Source organism: Brienomyrus brachyistius, chromosome 1, assembly GCF_023856365.1.
Source record: "Brienomyrus brachyistius isolate T26 chromosome 1, BBRACH_0.4, whole genome shotgun sequence".
NCBI classification, from domain to species: Eukaryota; Metazoa; Chordata; class Actinopteri; order Osteoglossiformes; family Mormyridae; genus Brienomyrus; species Brienomyrus brachyistius.
The window spans coordinates 5,508,682-5,527,182 of record NC_064533.1 but is presented as its reverse complement, the minus strand read 5'-3'; the positions used below and the strand labels follow the sequence as shown (position 1 = coordinate 5,527,182).

At 45.8% G+C, this 18,501-nt stretch overlaps 2 protein-coding genes across 2 annotated transcripts; both read right to left on the bottom strand.

The window, feature by feature from the left end:
- Nucleotides 1–112: 112 nt before the first annotated feature.
- dbx2 (developing brain homeobox 2) lies at nucleotides 113–5,686 on the bottom strand. Its single transcript, XM_049026017.1, has 4 exons — nucleotides 5,417–5,686; nucleotides 4,295–4,390; nucleotides 1,274–1,458; nucleotides 113–750 (listed from the first exon to the last, which is right to left on the bottom strand). The coding sequence occupies exons 1-4, from the start codon at nucleotides 5,682–5,684 to the stop codon at nucleotides 463–465; spliced, it is 837 nt and encodes a 278-aa protein (XP_048881974.1). The 5' UTR covers nucleotides 5,685–5,686; the 3' UTR covers nucleotides 113–462.
- A 5,103-nt stretch (nucleotides 5,687–10,789) lies between these two features.
- On the bottom strand, nucleotides 10,790–14,580 carry szl (sizzled). The gene is made up of 4 exons (XM_049018464.1): nucleotides 14,220–14,580; nucleotides 12,087–12,256; nucleotides 11,739–11,831; nucleotides 10,790–11,398 (listed from the first exon to the last, which is right to left on the bottom strand). Exons 1-4 carry the CDS (start codon nucleotides 14,501–14,503, stop codon nucleotides 11,088–11,090), a joined length of 858 nt encoding a protein of 285 aa, XP_048874421.1. The 5' UTR covers nucleotides 14,504–14,580; the 3' UTR covers nucleotides 10,790–11,087.
- Nucleotides 14,581–18,501: the final 3,921 nt, after the last annotated feature.

Here is an 18,501-nt window from a genome sequence, read left to right as displayed (position 1 = left end):
CTGTTTCCATGTTAATAAGCTTTACTTAGACATCAGTATAATAGTTAATGCATTGTCACTAATATTTCTGGTTTCAATGAAACATCATGAAGTAATTACAAACTTAGCGTTTATGATGGACAAACATTTTGATTCTTATAACACCAGCTTATAAGGAAAATGCAAACTCTTTAGAAATGCAAGATTCAGAAAAAGTGTATGAAGAACAAACTGCACTAATATGTACAATAATAAACATTTTTACATAATTGGGATGATCGAATTTTCGCCTGTGATTTTGTGATTTGTAGATTTGTGTTTCTCTGTTCTCCTCAGAATGGATTTATTTCTTTTTCCTTTGATTTTGAGCCTTTCGGACTGAATTCAGAGTTGAGTATAAAATGCTTACAGCTATGTCCCATAGTGTCCACAGGAAGTTGAGGGGCGGGACTTCCTGTTTTTGTTTGCTGGCTTCCCCAGGTGTTAGCTCCAGCTCAGGGTGGGTGGGTCTCCTTTGGAGCACTCCAGAGTAACGGTGGCAAGTCCCTTCGAACGTCCCCTGGCTTCTGTCAGGGATGGCCATGCTTTTGACGTGTCACTGTGCATCTTCTGGGTCTGACGTGACCCTTGCATCTCCTGCTGCTCCTCTTCCTCCACCATCCCTGCATCGCTCCTTAGTGAAAGCTCCTCCATCGGAGTCCTCAGACAGAGAGTCTCCTTCTCCTTTGAGTTCCTCCATTTCATCCTCCGATTCTGGAACCAGATCTTTACCTGAAATGAGCATGGGAAAATGACCCGGACGTGTGGGTGGCAGAATCGGCACATATGGGCCTGTAACAATGCATTATAGAATATGGCGTATCATGTAATAACTCGACAGAATATGACTAATTGAATAATAACAAGACGATGATGATAACAAGAACAGGGTAATGTTGCAATATAAAATTATAATGTAGCCTATAAATTTGTGACATTTTCTGCGTTGTTACATAATGCGCTGTTATTATGTAATGCATTGTTACACAGTGTGTAACGATGTACTGTGTAACAATGCATCATGTAATAACATTGCATTGTGTTGCAAATTCAACAATTGTTTTTGTATTGTTACATAATGCGTCATTATTACATAATGCATTGTTATAGGGCCATATAAATGTTAGGTGTGTATGAGCTGTGTGTATCAGCAGTGTAATTCCTGCACCCAGATTGCACTGCAGTTGTTAAAAGAGACAGGAAGTGACAGACAGTGTGCCCTGGGAGGCGGCGCTTGATGATGCAACAGTCATACCTGGGACTCCTTCAGGCCCAGATCGGCTGCAAGCTTATTTCTGTCTGCTTTGCTGATGTATTTTTGCCTCTCAAACGTCTTCTCCAGCGCCCTCCTCTGGACCTCGGAGAAAACAGCCCGCCTCAGGATTCCCCGCAGAGCCTTGGGGCTCGCCTCTGGGCACAACAGCGACAGACCAGCTCTTTCTGTAAGGTCAAAGTTCAACATTTACTCCCACATAAAAATTAACCAAAATCTCAAAATATCTCAAATTATCTTGCTGGATATTAAGTTTCAGGAGGAAAAAGGTTTATTTTCAGATTAGTGAGGATGTGGGGTCATATAGCACTACTGCTACAAGGTATTTGTGAGACACAGCAAAACAAAGAAAAACAAAGCAAACATAAACAACAACGAATAAACAAAACAAAAGGAAGTACAGGACCATATGCAACTCTTTCATTTTAAGTCGTTAGGAAATTTCAAGATGAACTCAAGATACTGTCAGCAAGGTGGAACTTTCCCAACCTTGGTCTCTTTAATAATAGGGCTGTGTAAGGCATCCTGTTGTGCCAGGATCACCCTGTATCACCCTGCATCACCCTGCATCACCCTGTATCACCCTGCATCACCCTGCATCACCCTGTATCACCCTGTATCACCCTGCATCACCCTGTATCACCCTGTATCACCCTGCATCACCCTGTATCACCCTGTATCACCCTGCATCACCCTGTATCACCCTGCCAGCACTGTCGTTAACTGCCTTGATGTTGACGCACCACCTTTATTTTTGTGCTGCTGTTCCCTTGTTCGATTTGTCGTGCACATACAGTATATGTTTGTGAACTTTTCTACTCTTTCTCAGTTGACACCGCATGTGATGTATGGATGTCAACTTTCGGCATCGCACTGTTGGAATTTGCACAAATGACAAATAATTTTCCGTTATTATCCAAACTTGTTTTTTGTGTATCTTGTGTCTTGTATTTGCTCTATGTGTCATGTCCTTATTGTTCGGTGCCTATTGCCATGGTGTCTCCAGCAGTAATGAGCATTGCTAACAAAAATATCCACTGGCCTTAGTCATGTGACAATAAAGATTCTGATAACAAAAAATACTGCTGTCAGGATCTCAAAAGAGACCTTTTCTCGGATCATCATTCCATGATTTGCATTGCATTTCGGCTTCCAAGCTCATCTCGAGACGACGCACACGACCGCTATAACTGGGTCCGCTGAAGCAGTCACACGCTGATGGCCTGAGATTTAAATCACATGGAAGGTCGCCGTGACCAGATCTCTCCTTAAAAAAAAGAGCTCAGGCTGTATAGAAGCGCCCATACAAATCATTCCCCAAAGGGGAATGAGGGACACAGAGGCCGGGATCAGATCCGGGGTCCTCTCCTGAAAGGGGAGCGGGCGATCAGTCATCCCCAAAGGCTTCTGAAGGCAATCCCACGGTGCCTCTCTCTCACAGGTGCATGAACAACAAAAGTCAAGTTGGACAATTAGCCTTGCCCATCGATGAATGGTTTATTAATCTGTACGACAAATCTGCCGCGGGGAGGCACGCGGACCACCACGGAAGAGTGCGTCAAAGCGGTTAGTCACACTCCCCGGTCCTCCATTTTGGCTCAATAGCTCCACTTAAACGCATGATTAATAGGTCACCGGGAGAAATTGGCAGTGTCTCGGGCCCCGGGCCCCGCCTGTGACCCTCGGGGCCCCCCGAAAGGACGACCTTTTCTCATTCACCTCCTTTCCCTCTAAAACAAGCCCCCCCCACTCAGTGCATCTTTTCACTCACAGGTAGGAGCAGCTGTATGGGAAGATGAGCTGGCATTAGTCTATAAAAGTCACTTCTATTCTTTGCTTTATGTTGCCCACGAAGGGAGCGTCAGGGACAGAAGGAGCGCTCCGTCTTTCTGTCGAAACAAAGAGGTAGCCCCCCCCCCCCCCCCCTCGGCCTGACCCCACCCCCCCCCCATCCTTCCACGCCGGAATGTTCTCAGAGTTCGTAGCTATGATGAAAAATCGCAACGGGGTCGCGTGTGGACGGCTAAATTGAATGTGCTGATTGGTCACAGGTCCACTGGGCATTGTGGACCAGCTCTGCTCTGTGGGAAAGTGCCGGATCGCTAATAGGTATCCAGGAATTCCGGGCTCGTCCCGGCGCCAGCATTTCTAACCCCCCCGCCCCTTTTTCTCGAACACCCCGCCCCCCCGGCCTATTCCTCATCATGAATTTGTGGACCTAGCAACACTGCCAGACGCCTTAGCAACAGCGAAGAGAAGAAGGAAGCAATGCCGCAGGCTGCTGTATGAAGTCATACTTGACACATTAATCACATTAATCAGTCAGCAACTCGGCTCACAATGAGAAACAATGTCGGAACGTGCCCTCGGAATGAGGCCCGTGAGCACGCAGCCGAGGATTATGGCAGGAAAATGATGGCCTACTCCAGTGTGGGACTGGCACAGACAGACGCTTAATCTCATTAACAGGGTCATCAGCAGTTTAGGAATACGTATAAATTACGCAGGCAGTGGGCGCACTCACTGACATCTTTGTGCTCAAATTAACATCGCTCTATACTTTTTTTTTAAATCAATTACTCCCCATTGAAGGCCTCACTATGGCCCAGTCGGACCACGGGAGATCAGACTGGTGGGAGCCAGGCCAGGAATGGCGATAGTCTTTCCAGGGCCGTTGATGTTGATTGTAAACTACTCTGGCAGAAAGAAGGTGGGGGTTGATTTAGACAGGGTCGTGGGGTGGGGGGGGGGGGTGAGTAAGAACTTTATGTTAATAAAAGCACACCCCTCCACCCCCCATCCCACCAATACCACCACCTCCCAAGGAACCACCAATAGCATGTGATAAATTGCAGTGCATCTGCTGAATAGGCCCAGTGGAGGAGGCGTTGGAGAATTAGCTGCCCTGCATTGCATCTGTAATTAGCTCTTCAGGGTAAACGGGATCCTGCCGCTCTGGTATGGGGGGAACTGAAGCATCGCTGATGAGGCACAAAAACTTACTCGGAAAAGCCGTGGGGGGGGGTAGAGAAGGGCTGGACCCACCGCAGCACGCCATGCGGATCTGCAGGCCACTCTGGAGGAAGTCGGACCACAGGGCTGGGGATGGAGGAAGACCGTCAGTGCATGGACAGTGCGATGTTCTCGTGGATGGAACATTCCGGAACACATGTTGACAGGAGCCCTTCTCATCGTCAATGAATAACAGAAATCTTTTGAACCAAAGAGAATCACATTAATTGTTCCGCTCACGTTTGGCCACAAATCAATAGAGCTGAAGGAAAACAATAATAAACGAATAAATATATAATAGGTTGATTTTAGTGAATTATTAAAAATACAGCTGAGTAAGACAAGAAATTAATCTACCATATTGCAGGACAAGTGAATATTTTCTATTACATTTTACATTGGCATTGTCGCCTTATAACACGTTATTCAGTGTTATAAGCAGTAAGTTCCTAATACCCACTTTATAACTCCTTACGTAGCACAGGGGAATGTCTAAGTTTATATTTATATGTGATTTTTTATATTAAGGGACCAATAGATCGAACAATACATGAATATAATTGAATTCCATTTGGTGACTGAATGAATAATTTTTGTTGATGTTTCATCCAACGAACAGCGTCATGAAGACATCAGAGAATCTGAATGCAGTTCACATTGTTTGAAATGTAACGTCAATGAATAAACGAACTAATTACAGCAGGTACACTGCTACGTAACTGCTAACTTTCTTTTCATAAAATGAAATGTTTTTTTTTTAAGTGATGAAATGATAAATCGCACCTCGCAAAACGTTTTAATTTGTACAACTTAGTTCCAGTTTGTGCAGTTTACTTTTACACAATAATATTCTGACATTTTATAGCCCGGGTTCAGTTGTAACTGTTACAGATTTAGGGAAACATATCTGGACAATCAGCAGGGGGTTGCATTGTTTATACCAAAGGGCATACATATTAATACGAAATGTAGGTATGCTGTTATGCTCCTACTCCGGTAACACTAGAATATTCTGTTCTTTCAAAAGAGATACATAAAATACTGTAAGTCCTTGTCAAGGCTGTTGACATGGTTGTAAAGGGAGCCACTAGCAATAACATGCCGGTATCTTACCCTGGTGAGGTTGCTCGACCATAACCGCCTCACCATCTTTCAATGTGAGACTGCTCCGTTCTGCTGGTATGGCACACCGAGAGCCCCATCCCACGCCGTTTGTAGCTGCAACAGGTCCGCTAAGACATGGACAGCCGTGCACCGAGAACCGGGGGCTCGCCAGCGGCCGCCGGACCACCGGGCACGTGGGTGACCGCAGGAGATTATCAATGAGGAAACTTTTCCCTGAACTCCCAAACCCAGGGTGTGTAGGCGGCAAGGCTACCATCTCTCTCTTCAGCCTCCGGAATGGCATCATGCTCTCTGCGGAAGGCGAGGGCCGGGCAGGGCCACCGTTCACCTACTCGTCCTGCAGATCTTGGACGGACTGAAGCCTCATGTGTAACTTCGGAGCGCTAGCTATCCCCATCAGGCTAGAAAAACTTCATAAAATCCAAGAAAACTTCTCCCCCTTCCTTTCTTTAGGTTTTCAGAGAGGTTTAGGTGCCCTGTGATTGGCCCAGAGAGTCTAATGTGATTCTCAATTCAGATAAGAAGTAGGCTATTCTGATGGGCAGAAGGTGTGTCCAACTCATTCATTATGTCAGCTTGCCTATAAAATGATAGACACCAGAGACAATGGACTGCAGGCCAAAGTTTAACTTGTGGACCAAACAGACTTCTTAAGCAGTAAATAGTCCTTGCTTTCAGAATATATCTTAAAGACTTTCTTTTGAGTCAGGCTGAAGTTTTGATAGCTTTAGTTAGCGGACTATTGTGTGTAACTTTCTACTTACTAGAATAGCACATAGCAGTGTTTTTATATAAAAGCTTTAGAATAGCTTTAATTACCTAGTAGTCAAGTAGGGCCAAAACTGTGTACCAAATAGATTTGCATTACATAATCAGACTTCTTTGCCCAAAACTGCTGACCTCTTTTAAATATTTATAAACCAAATCCATGATGAACTGATACTGATGTTTGTGTACTTAATTATCACAAAGTACATGCAGATGATAGTTGTCACTTTTATATGCATTAATTGGTTGCACTACACGTTAGTCCTTCCCTATTCATCTTGTAATGACTGTTATAATTCTCATCTTGATAGATATAACAAAAATTAAGGGTTGTTTTGATAGAATTGCTATGACAAATTACAAAACGATACGATCTAGAGAATCTGTGGAAACTGTATTAATATGTATCCAGTTTACGGTGCACATTCTATTTCTCTCTTGATGTAGATATTTTGTTGCAGTGTTGCATGCAAGATGTTTTTACGGACTATTAAATTCCCTCAGTGCCCATGTTCTAACTGCAAAACCTGGTCAGGGTCTATGGGGGGGGGGGGGGGGCTGAGGCCTCAGCACAGGACAGTAAGTAAGTACCTAAGGTACATTAGACACAACATGTGTGGTTGCTTTATGATCGATGCATATCAATCTGCCGAACAATTCAAAAGTGCTGCAGATTACATTCCAACTTCCGTTGCTGTGAATCCAAACACATTATTTTTATAATTCTTGCCGTAAAATGTGTATATATATATATATATATATATATATATATATATATATATATATATATATATATATATATATATATATATATATATATATATATATATATATATATTAATGGAAGCAGGGATGCTTGTGTCTGTATACAAACGTTCTCAGTGGAAATTAGGTATACTTAGCTTGCCTTGGACATAGGGCACACCCAGTGTACTCTTGGATTTTCTGGGTTCACTGGAACACGTTAAAACACAAATATATTTAGCGCTAGCGAAATATGTTTTCCGCATTTGTCTTTCACATATATGCAAGACATGTTTGTAGTTGCTTCAAAAATAACACACTTCGTTAAATTCTAAAAATGCAACATTTAGGATGTTAGTAGACAGCAGCAAAGACAGACGGCCAACTTGGTTTGTCAATTCAGACTCTCAAACCTTGCAGTTGTAGTTCATATGTATTGCATGCAGAATCATTACTCAGGTCCTATTTTCTAATTCGTTTTATAGAACAATCTGCTTTAAGGTCTGGAGGATTTTGATGTTGAGCCAGGATCCCCGGAATATTCCTGTAGAGCCAGTGCACTTGAGCACTTGTAAGGCACAAAAGGATTTCTGTGTTAGTAAAGGATACCTCCCAGAATACAAAGAGACCCAGAATTACCCATATCATTGAGTCATTGATCCAGGGCCCATTAAAGCAAAGGGCGATGTGACCAAACATAATTTACGTGCTTAATGAAGATAATGTTATAAAAGGAAAAGTAAAAATGCACGAGGTTAAATGCTCCACATCTCGAGATGCGAAAAAAGAATAAGGAACATGTTTTCTTGTTGTGTTTTAGGATTTGCTAAAAATACGACTCAATGGCTTTAGAAAATATCCAATTGTTCCAGTTCTATGTAACTTTAAATTTGCGCATTGAACTTTACTGATCGAATTATTCCATTAAACTAATTGGATTTGTTTTGCTGTCCCTCTCAGGTACTGAGATTTAATAAGGACTCTGATGAGGACCAGAGCTTTCACTCGCCCAGGGCAGACATGTTTACAGAGGATGAGGATCTGTGGAACGTGACTGTGGGGCAAATATTCCATCACTTCGATCATCCACTTCACCCAGTCAGTTCCTGTCGCGTGCAGGCAACCAGCAAACCAGCCCCCGTATCTACCAGTTCCGATCTTCCAACTCCTTCTAGGAGCTGACGCGAGACTGAAAGATCTTGAAAATGAGATTGGCGTCAGACTTTGAGTGACATGCGTTGGTTTGAAGTACCAGCACGTTCCAACTGGACATCAACGATGTTTGGATGGAGACGCAGGCAGCCTGACCTGGCTAACATTTCTTTCTGGGTGTCAGAACGTAATTGTGAACATTAAGATATATAATTTATTATGTTAGGAACAGGAATTTTACAGGAGGAAAAGGTTTTCCAGGATTGTGCAGGATTTACAAGGGCATTTGCTACAGTGTGATTTTTGGTGAAAAAAACGGTTTGTCCCTTTCAAAGGGCAGAAACTTGCGTTTTCTGTGGCTATAAAAACCTTCGTACTGTGCACAGATTCTACGCCCGCGTTCCCTGCTAATTATCCGTATCCGACATCCGACAGCCGCTCACGTGGGGACATGACATTCCGGAATGGACTCCCACTGGGCCAAAACTGTTCCAGTTGGTTGATCTCCCCCATATCAATAATGGAGACTTCTGAAGTACAACATCGGGGTTGAACAGGAAACAACCATGTCCAGCTAGGGCGGGGGGGGGGGGGGGGGTAGTTAGGGGCTACTGATATTGAGGAACATGGCAATCAGTCCTGAAGGTCTGACTCATATTTAACGCCACAGAGAAGCTTAAGGTGCCCCCCACCACCTCAAGTTGGCAGACGAAAGGTTCTCCCTGGGGTGAGCCTGGCCCTTCGCAATGCTCCCCTCTTGTTGTCTTCCTGCGTACGTTTAGTGCATTGTACTTCCTGCCAATGCCCTGCTGCGCGCGATAGCGGCCGGCTTTGTCTGCTGAGCGGGGGGGACATCTGTTCTCCTGGGAGAGCCTGCTGTGCGCCGTGATAAGGCACCATTGAACCCTAAACAAGCATGCCAAACAAGGACTGGTCCGCACAAGGCTGACCTGCCCTTCAGCTCCATTTCCTGCATGGTCTCTCACTTGCCATTCACTCAAAAATTCATACCCTTATGGATATTTCATCAAGCTTCCGGAATTTACTATTGGAATTTACATTAATTGTCCCATAACCTTGATGAATACAATCGTTATATTGACCAACAGGTGGCAACAAACAAAAATAATGCTACAAAGCTTAGAAAACTTAGAAAAACAGGATTTATTGATCAAAAGTGGAAAACAAGATTTAAGTATTGCTGTTATTAATTAGTAATTTTCATTACATTTGGCTCAGTTATCAGCAAGCGAAAAGTAACTAAGCAACTGAAATGATAATTAAATAATTCAACACTGGTTATTAATTGAGTAAATCTCTGTTATGGCCGGTTTCTTTGATCTAGGGTTTGGATTTTGTGTCTGATCCGCCGGTTTATCTCCAAGGCTGAACACGGTAAGATAATAATTCCGTTATGACAGATCAAGTAGAGACAGATGCTTTCCAAGAGAAGGAGGCTGTGAATGTAAAGGCCTTTGATGTACTTTTTTTAATGGCTGCAGAATAGGGTCCATCCCATTACAATGCAACAATGGCAGAAAATGACCCACCCCTTGGCACACCAGCTGAAAGGGCTCTTCTTCATACCATGGCTTTGAAAAAGGTACCAAAGACCCTGCTTACTCACTCGTATTCCAGTTCCTGCACTTAATATTTTGAATAGCTGCCCGCAGCCCATGAATTAAGGAACAATCGGCCAGTCTCTGCCGAACAGGCATTTTGTTAGACGACCCCAGTGGAGAGCAGAAGTCTCGTAGTGCCGATTGTCATTGTGTGCCTATAGAGTCCTAATGAGGTTCGAGGATGAGAATCAATGCCTGGACCCTATTCACACTTTGTCCCAGAGATGGGCCCCTGTTCACATTCAGCGTCACACAAAGACCCACAGAGCATTGTTTCGGGGGAGGGCAGGGGGGGGGGCTCCGAAAGACTTATATTACCATGACAGTTAGCGATGTGCAGGACCTTGTGACAGGGAGGAAAACGTCACGCTGAATACGCTGCCATCCAGGCCCATGAATACATGAAGTGCCCCCCCGTCGCAGGAGCAGGTTTCGCTTTCCATTAATTAGCACAAGAGGGCTTAACCGAAGCAGTCAATTGGATCACCTTTTAGCTTTGAGCGTAGCCACGTAGCGCAGTGTCCCACTCGTAAAACAGCGGCAGGACACCGCGTACGGCTCCTGTACTTAAATAACGGGGAAGCGTAGAAACACGTTAAGGCTGTCTCAGGCAGAGCAAAATAAACATACAAGGTCAATCAGATCACTTTGAAATGAAGAAAATAACTTAATAAGTGTTGTGTTAACTACGGTACGTCAGTTTTACAATTAAAGATTCAGTCTTAAAGTTATGCCACTTTTTACATATTTACATAACCATATTTAACGAATACACGTTTGGCGCAATTACCTCAAATCAAGTTTATATAAACTGGTTAAAGCTGCCACCTGCTGGCTGAAATTTAACATGACAGCCTCAAGAAGTACACCGTTGTTTACCGGTGATTATCTTAATTCATTATATTAGTACCCCATCAAAAAAATCAGAAGACTATGACTAGCTGCCATTTAAAACAAATTTAATCTCGAAATAAAACCTCTCTTCTGAAAAAAAATTACAGCAGACTGATTATCTAATAAAGTTTGTATTATTTTACATTTCATATACGACTGACAAAACTTTTTAAATACATTTCAATAATAATAACTATTTACAGTCATATATAGTTAAAATATGTACAGAGTGCATTTCATATTGCTCAGCTACACTTGGCCACAAGGTGGCGTTATAAAAGAAAACTGCCAAGCTGCTCTGCTCCCATCTCGGGTATGAGTCAGTGTAACCCAGCTGCATTACTGCCCCTGAATTTAAGTTTTTATCTATCTCCTTCCGTCCCTTACGAGATCTCCTAGGGTGATATCCGACTCGTACCGCTGCAAGAAAATCCAGCTTGCAGTAGAGGATGTTACGCCGCTGTGGGACGCGCTGTCACTCAACACCGGTGGTGTTTCCACTTGCGGGTGGCTAGGACGAGGTGGACGTCTTTCTTGTGCCAGGGGAAGAGGCTGTCGAGGGTGACCGTGCCGTCGGACCGCACCGTGCCGGTCAGCAGGTACAGCTGAGAGTGACCAGGCCGGAGCAGCGTCTGGGCACAGCCGCGGTTGATGAGCAGCCACTGGTGTAGCATGCTCTGGGTGTCGTAAGGCAGCAGGGGACCCTGGCGCACAAACTCCACCCGGCCCTCCACCGTGAACTCTGCCTCCCCCGATGGCCGGCGCTGGCGGGACATCTTGGCCTTGACAGCTGCAGAGGGTAGAGATGGAGAAGAGCTGAGTCAGGTGCAAACTGGGGGGGGGGGGGGGGGGGGCAGGCCAGCTTACCCAGATGCAGTGTTCTTTGACGACCACGTGGAACTTTTGCTAATTTTAAACAACAGAGCCCCACCTGGTAACCTTTGCCACCTAATTTCACTTTGTCTTCGATGGTGAAGCTTGCGGGGGGTGGGGGCACTGACAGTTAGCTAAATTGGCACCCTGCCAGTAGAGGGCACCCTAGGCAGCTGCCTGTAACCCATAAGGGGCTGACTGGCACTACCTAGATGCACACACAGCATTAACCTTAGAAAGTGGTTGGTGTCACCTACCGAAGTCATTGAGGCAGAGGGCGTCCAGGACCCGCTTGAGAGGAGGAAGCTCTACCACCATGGGGCAGTCCTGACAGGCAGGCTGGGGCAAACCTGAGAGAGGGCAGAGCCGGGTGAGCGGTACGGGATCAACCATGTAGAGGTTCAGGTCTCAAATCCAGACTACGATTTTGTTCCAGCCAACCAGTTGAGTCCTCCATGACTGTTACTCTTTCTGCTCAACTGGTTAGTTGAAACAAAATCTTGGTCTGGACTTTTACTTTCTGAACCTGAACTTCCCACCTCTGCAACCACACAACACACAGCCAAACATGCATGTGCTGACCGTGCGTCTGAGGTAGGGCTGACCTTTAGAGAAGAGGCTGGCGTGTTTCAGAATGGGTGACAGACACATGTCCTCCTGGGCCGGGAAGCGGTCGCAGTCCAGTTCACTGGGCCACGCATGCCCCTGGCAGGCCAGAACCGGGGCACAGCTGTCCCTCACAGCCACGCACAGGCTACGGCACGGCTGTATAAAACTGAGGCAGCAGGTAGAAAGGAGAGTCGTCACGTGAGATAATGATGCTGGGAGTCACAAGGCTGAAGAGTCATGCTAATGCAAGGCTGAGTAGCTTAAGCACCATGCTGACACTGATGTAGGGAACACAGTAGGTTAACAGGGTGAGGAGCCCTGGCAGAATGCTGCAGCAACATGGTAACGCTAATGTAGCCAGCAAAAACAGTCTACCACCAGCAGGATTCTGGAACACCATGCTAGCAAGACACAGGGGATGCCAGTGGGAGGCTAAAGCAACATGCTAACAAAGGAGAAGGGACAATTCAAACAATTTCTTTTAGGATAATAATTAATAAGGACCCACAAGATACTAGAGTAACATGATAACAAGCAGGGTGATAGAACAACATGCTAACGAGAGAGAGAGAGGACAGCAGCAGGGTGATAGAACAACATGCTAACAAGAGAGAGGACAGCAGCAGGGTGATAGAACAACATGCTAACGAGAGAGAGAGGACAGCAGCAGGGTGATAGAACAACATGCTAACAAGAGAGAGGACAGCAGCAGGGTGATAGAACAACACGCTAACAAGAGAGAGGACAGCAGCAGGGTGATAGAACAACATGCTAACAAGAGAGAGGACAGCAGCAGGGTGATAGAACAACATGCTAACAAGAGAGAGGACAGCAGCAGGGTGATAGAACAACATGCTAACAAGAGAAAGGACAGCAGCAGGGTGCTACAACAACACGCTAACAAGAGAGAGGACAGCAGCAGGGTGCTACAACAACACGCTAACAAGAGAGAGAGGACAGCAGCAGGGTGATAGAACAACATGCTAACAAGAGAGAGGACAGCAGCAGGGCGATAGAACAACATGCTAACAAGAGAGAGGACAGCAGCAGGGCGATAGAACAACATGCTAACAAGAGAGAGGACAGCAGCAGGGTGATAGAACAACATGCTAACAAGAGAGAGGACAGCAGCAGGGTGATAGAACAACATGCTAATAAGAGAGAGGACAGCAGCAGGGTGATAGAACAACATGCTAACAAGAGAGAGAGGACAGCAGCAGGGTGATAGAACAACATGCTAACAAGAGAGAGGACAGCAGCAGGGTGATAGAACAACATGCTAACAAGAGAGAGAGGACAGCAGCAGGGTGATAGAACAACATGCTAACAAGAGAGAGGACAGCAGCAGGGTGATAGAACAACATGCTAACAAGAGAGAGAGGACAGCAGCAGGGTGATAGAACAACATGCTAACAAGAGAGAGGACAGCAGCAGGGTGATAGAACAACATGCTAACAAGAGAGAGGACAGCAGCAGGGTGATAGAACAACACGCTAACAAGAGAGAGGACAGCAGCAGGGTGATAGAACAACACGCTAACAAGAGAGAGGACAGCAGCAGGGTGATAGAACAACATGCTAACAAGAGAGAGGACAGCAGCAGGGTGATAGAACAACATGCTAACAAGACAGAGAGGACAGCAGCAGGGTGATAGAACAACATGCTAACAAGAGAGAGGACAGCAGCAGGGTGATAGAACAACTTGCTAACAAGAGAGAGGACAGCAGCAGGGTGATAGAACAACATGCTAACAAGAGAGAGGACAGCAGCAGGGTGATAGAACAACATGCTAACAAGACAGAGAGGACAGCAGCAGGGTGATAGAACAACATGCTAACAAGAGAGAGGACAGCAGCAGGGTGATAGAACAACATGCTAACAAGAGAGAGGACAGCAGCAGGGTGATAGAACAACATGCTAACAAGAGAGAGGACAGCAGCAGGGTGATAGAACAACATGCTAACAAGAGAGAGGACAGCAGCAGGGTGATAGAACAACATGCTAACAAGAGAGAGGACAGCAGCAGGGTGCTATAGCAGTGAGCCAAGGCAAATTTTGGACAGCAGCCTCACAGAAATTTACAGCACAACAGTGGCACCGAGCATCATGAGACTGATGAAGAGACTCACGTGTCGAGGCAGACGGGAGCGAGGAGGGAGCAGAGGAAGGCTCGGGCCTGGGCATGGCAGCCCGTCTGAAGCAGCGGCCTCCAATCTTCTGAGCGGGGCACCACCTCCGCTTCCAGGCTGGTGTGGCCCAGGAAGTTGGGCAGCCGCATCTCTGAGTAGCCCACATCTTGGCAGACGCCCATGTGACGGGGGATGGGCACGCAGCGGGTGGACTGGCCCAAGTCGAAAGCCCGGCCCCAGGCCAGTGCCGGGAGACAGAGAACCAGCAGGCCGAGGAGAAGCATGGCGAGTCAGATGGGTCAGTGTCCCGAGGTAGAAGAGCGAGGTGAAGATGTCAGTACTGCAGCTGCAGATTCGGTGTCTGTCCCCCTCTGGTCACCGGCCCATCTATAAATAGTGGCTGTGCTGCCCAGCCGAGTCCCCCCCCACCCCCCACCCCCCACCAATGACCAATCAAAGCATCGGAGACGCTGGGGGCATCTCTGCCGCCTGCAGACGCAGGAGGAGGAAGACAGTGCGGACGGAGGGCTGCTAAATATTTTAGTAGCCCGAGTGGCTGCTCGAATCTTACAAAATAGGTGTAATTCTAGCACTTCCACCCCAGCGTAACCCTGAAAGGGTTTCATATCTACTTATAGTTTTAATTACAATTATGTTTTACATTGCAGACACTCGTTCATTCAATCATTCATCCTCGATACCTGCTTCTTCTTCACAGGCTCGTTAGGATTGGGAGCCAATCCCAGAAGGTACCGGCGCAAAGGCAGGGAATATCGTAACACCAACCCACCGTAGATCTCGAAATAAAAAAAAATCAGTCCTTGGATATGTAGTTATATATAAAATATGGTAATGGATGTGGTGGAGCGATGGCAACCCTTTTTGTAGAAGGTGCTTCTGGGGGGGGTGGGGGGGTAGTTATACAGACAGGCAGTCTCCAGGTTGACAGTCTCTTTCATGTTTTGGCCCTTTGCAAATTTGACAGCCTCCACAGAGAAGGCCCCAATTAGAGCCCAGCTCCCATTAGCAAAGAGCCGTCCGCATTGAGCCTGGCCTTCACCTGCCTTTGATGTGGGGGCTGAGCTACGGCTCGCCTCCCGTCCAGACAGAGGAGAGGGCAGCAGCCAGCCCTCCTGACCGTCCACAGCACACAGGGCTCCGGAATGGGCAGCTAAGCCCCTTCCTGCACCTACCGCAATGCCTCATTTTCAGCCGCAGAATTGGAGAATTACATCAATCGCTTTTAGGAAACAAACGTCAATTTCCAAGCACACTCCAGCCTCACATAATAAGCCAGGGAACTCAGAACCCAGCTTAATTCGACAATTCCGATTGAAATTTTTGCAAAATGAATGCATTTTTATTTTTGCCAGAGATCTTTACAGATGATCTAACATGCTCTAGGTCCCTTAACAATTATTTTAAAGATTGTCACGCAGGTTCTTCCAGGTATTACTAATTACTTCTTCACAGGGAAAATCAGAACCTGCGGTTTTCAAGTGAAAATAAACTTCAGCACAAAAAAGGCAGTTAAAACACACAGATGGCCTGATGAACATTTTATGGCTCCCTGATGGAAATGAAAGCTCCTTTATAATCAGGCCAATTCTATCTGTCTGTTCATACGATGAAAGACGGCTCAGGTCTCCCCGTCTCTCCACATCTCAGAAGGAATTACCGAATAACGGGCTGGGGGTTGGGAGGGGTAATTTCAGCCAGTCGGCTACACCTTCTCTGCAGACATCTTCTCGGAGCACTCTTGGAGATCACCGCAGACAGACACGCCTTGTGCCACAATTAAGGCTCGAATAAATAACGGAGATACTTGACATTTTGCAGACTGTTAACTTTTTGAGGTTTTTACTTTCTGGTTAAAAACTGGTGTCCAGTAATATGCACGTTTATAAACCTCTGAATGACTCAACAGTTTAAAACGGCGGATCATTACCTTCATCTGTTGAGGCCTTTGGAGCAGCGGAAAACACTTACATTGTATTTAGCTGACCATTTTATACACGGTAACATACATTTTTACGGGAAATCAGGGACAGAGAATCCCTGGAGCTGTTGGGGATTGAGGGTCTTGCTGGGGGGGGGGGGGGTGAGGGCAACATCACTCTGCTGTCTCTGAGGTTTGAATCAGCCACTTTCCAATCGCACACCATCTCAACTTGAGCCAAGTTGAGCAAAACAGCAATGGTAAAGAAGATGGCAGTGCACACATACCTAACAGCCGAGCACTAATCTGCAAAACAGGGAGTGTTTTGTTGCTTTTAGTACTTGCTATGACTATCCATGGGTCTTTGTATATTCACTGTCCTTGTCTATGCATATTCATTAAGCTATGGTGACCATACATCCTCTTTTGGGACCTAAAAGTCATGCTGACCTTTTCTTTCTGCCACCAGAACATTTTCTCTGTGCATATTTGCGTTGCTTTGACGCCTCCCTTCACATCCTGCTCTTGGCATCTTCTTGTGCGCAAATCAAAATGTGATCACCCTTGTATATGCTGCTCTGTGCCCCCCCCGCGCAAGTAGCATCATTGGCAGTAACATCGTTAGCTTCCTCTGTTAGCGCTGGGGGCCAGTGATTAGCGGGAGTTAGCGAGCAGCGTCCCGGTCTGTGTCTGTATCCCGGCCCTTGGCTTCCGGAGAGTTCCCGTCACCAGCCAGGTGCTTCACGCTGTCTGGGGAGACAGAGCATTACCAAGGGGGAGTAACCAGGCAATTAGTACTGCAGACCAATTTGTCAGAACAATAGAGCCATACATTTAACAACTACCCCCCACTGCCGCCTGGCCCCCCGCCTCTTATTACCTCCAGGAGGTTGTTTTTCTTCCTAATGGCCCCCTACTCACCCCCCGTGAAGTTTGTTTGTGTTGTTAATCTGCCCCCCCCCCCTCCGTTTCTATCACCTAATAACAGGACAGGAGTGTATCGAGACACCTGTCTGTAACAGGGACTCCGAGCAGAGTGGCTTGGATTTCTCTGAGGGGACGTACGCTGCTACATCCCTCGCATAGACCAGTGCATGACTTGGTGGCTGAAGATGATATTCATTTATGTAGGCTACTTAAAATTCACTCCATGAAATATCCTCGTGCCACACTATCTAATATACTGGGATGTGTTTACAATGCTGTTCATTTTAGCAATATGACTGCCAATAATTTTTTTATCTTGTACTGTTACGTTTGCACTTCTACACTGTAATTCATTCTTCATCTATACGGCTCTGGAAAAAAATTGAGACCACAGCAAAATACTCAGTCTCACGCATTTCTCACTTTATGGGCACGTGCCGGTTTAAAATAAACGTTTTTGGTAAACTGCAGCCTGGCTCTTTCCTGCTTCTCATTAATGGAGGGCTTGTTCCTTTCTTTATGGGTCTTTGGTCTTTGGTCACACCTCCTCATGCTTCCCATTCCGATTCTTTTTGAAGGTCACTTGAGGTTATCCTCTGATGTATTAGGCACAGTCAAATGAGTTGACTTGATGGTCATCTCTGGCATTAGAAAGTTACCTGAAGGTGAAGCAGGAGACACTGGCAATAACCAAAAAGCAGCCAGGTAGAGGGCAGAAGAGACTTTCTGATGCCAGATTTGACCATCAACTTATCCGGCAGTGCCTCATAAATCGAAGGATGACATCAAGTGACCTTCAAAAGGAATGGGAAATATTCAGTGTAGGTGTGAAGTGCACCGCTAGGATGGTTCGTATCAGGCTCCTAGAAGTAGGACTGAAGACCCATAAAGCAAGGAAGAAGCCCTTCATGAATGAGAAGCAGGGAAGAGCCAGGCTGGAGTTTGCAAAGAAATGTATATTTTACACAGGCGCATACACATAAATTGAGAACTGAAAATTTTGCTGTGGTCTCCTCATTTTTTCTAGAGCTATATATATTCTATTCTATTCTATTCTATTCTATTCTATTCTATTCTATTCTATTTTCAAAACCATGCAAAATAAAGAGCAGAGCAGCAATTTAAAGCGGCATGAATAGAAGTTCTGCAGAGGCCTCAGAGAAGATAAAACTGAAGCATGTCCTTTGGAAAGGAGAAGTCTGGACGACCCGCTGACAGTCCTACTGTCTCTCGGTATCACTAACAACCCCCCCCCCCCCCCCCCCTTTATCTGCCTCTTACACTGATGGTGCCGTTTGTCATCCACTAGTCTTACCCCGAGGAGTGCTACTGTATTTGTCTAAAAGACAAAAAATAAATATTTCATATACACAATGGCGTACACATTCCAATGGGCCACCATATCTGTTCATTAAT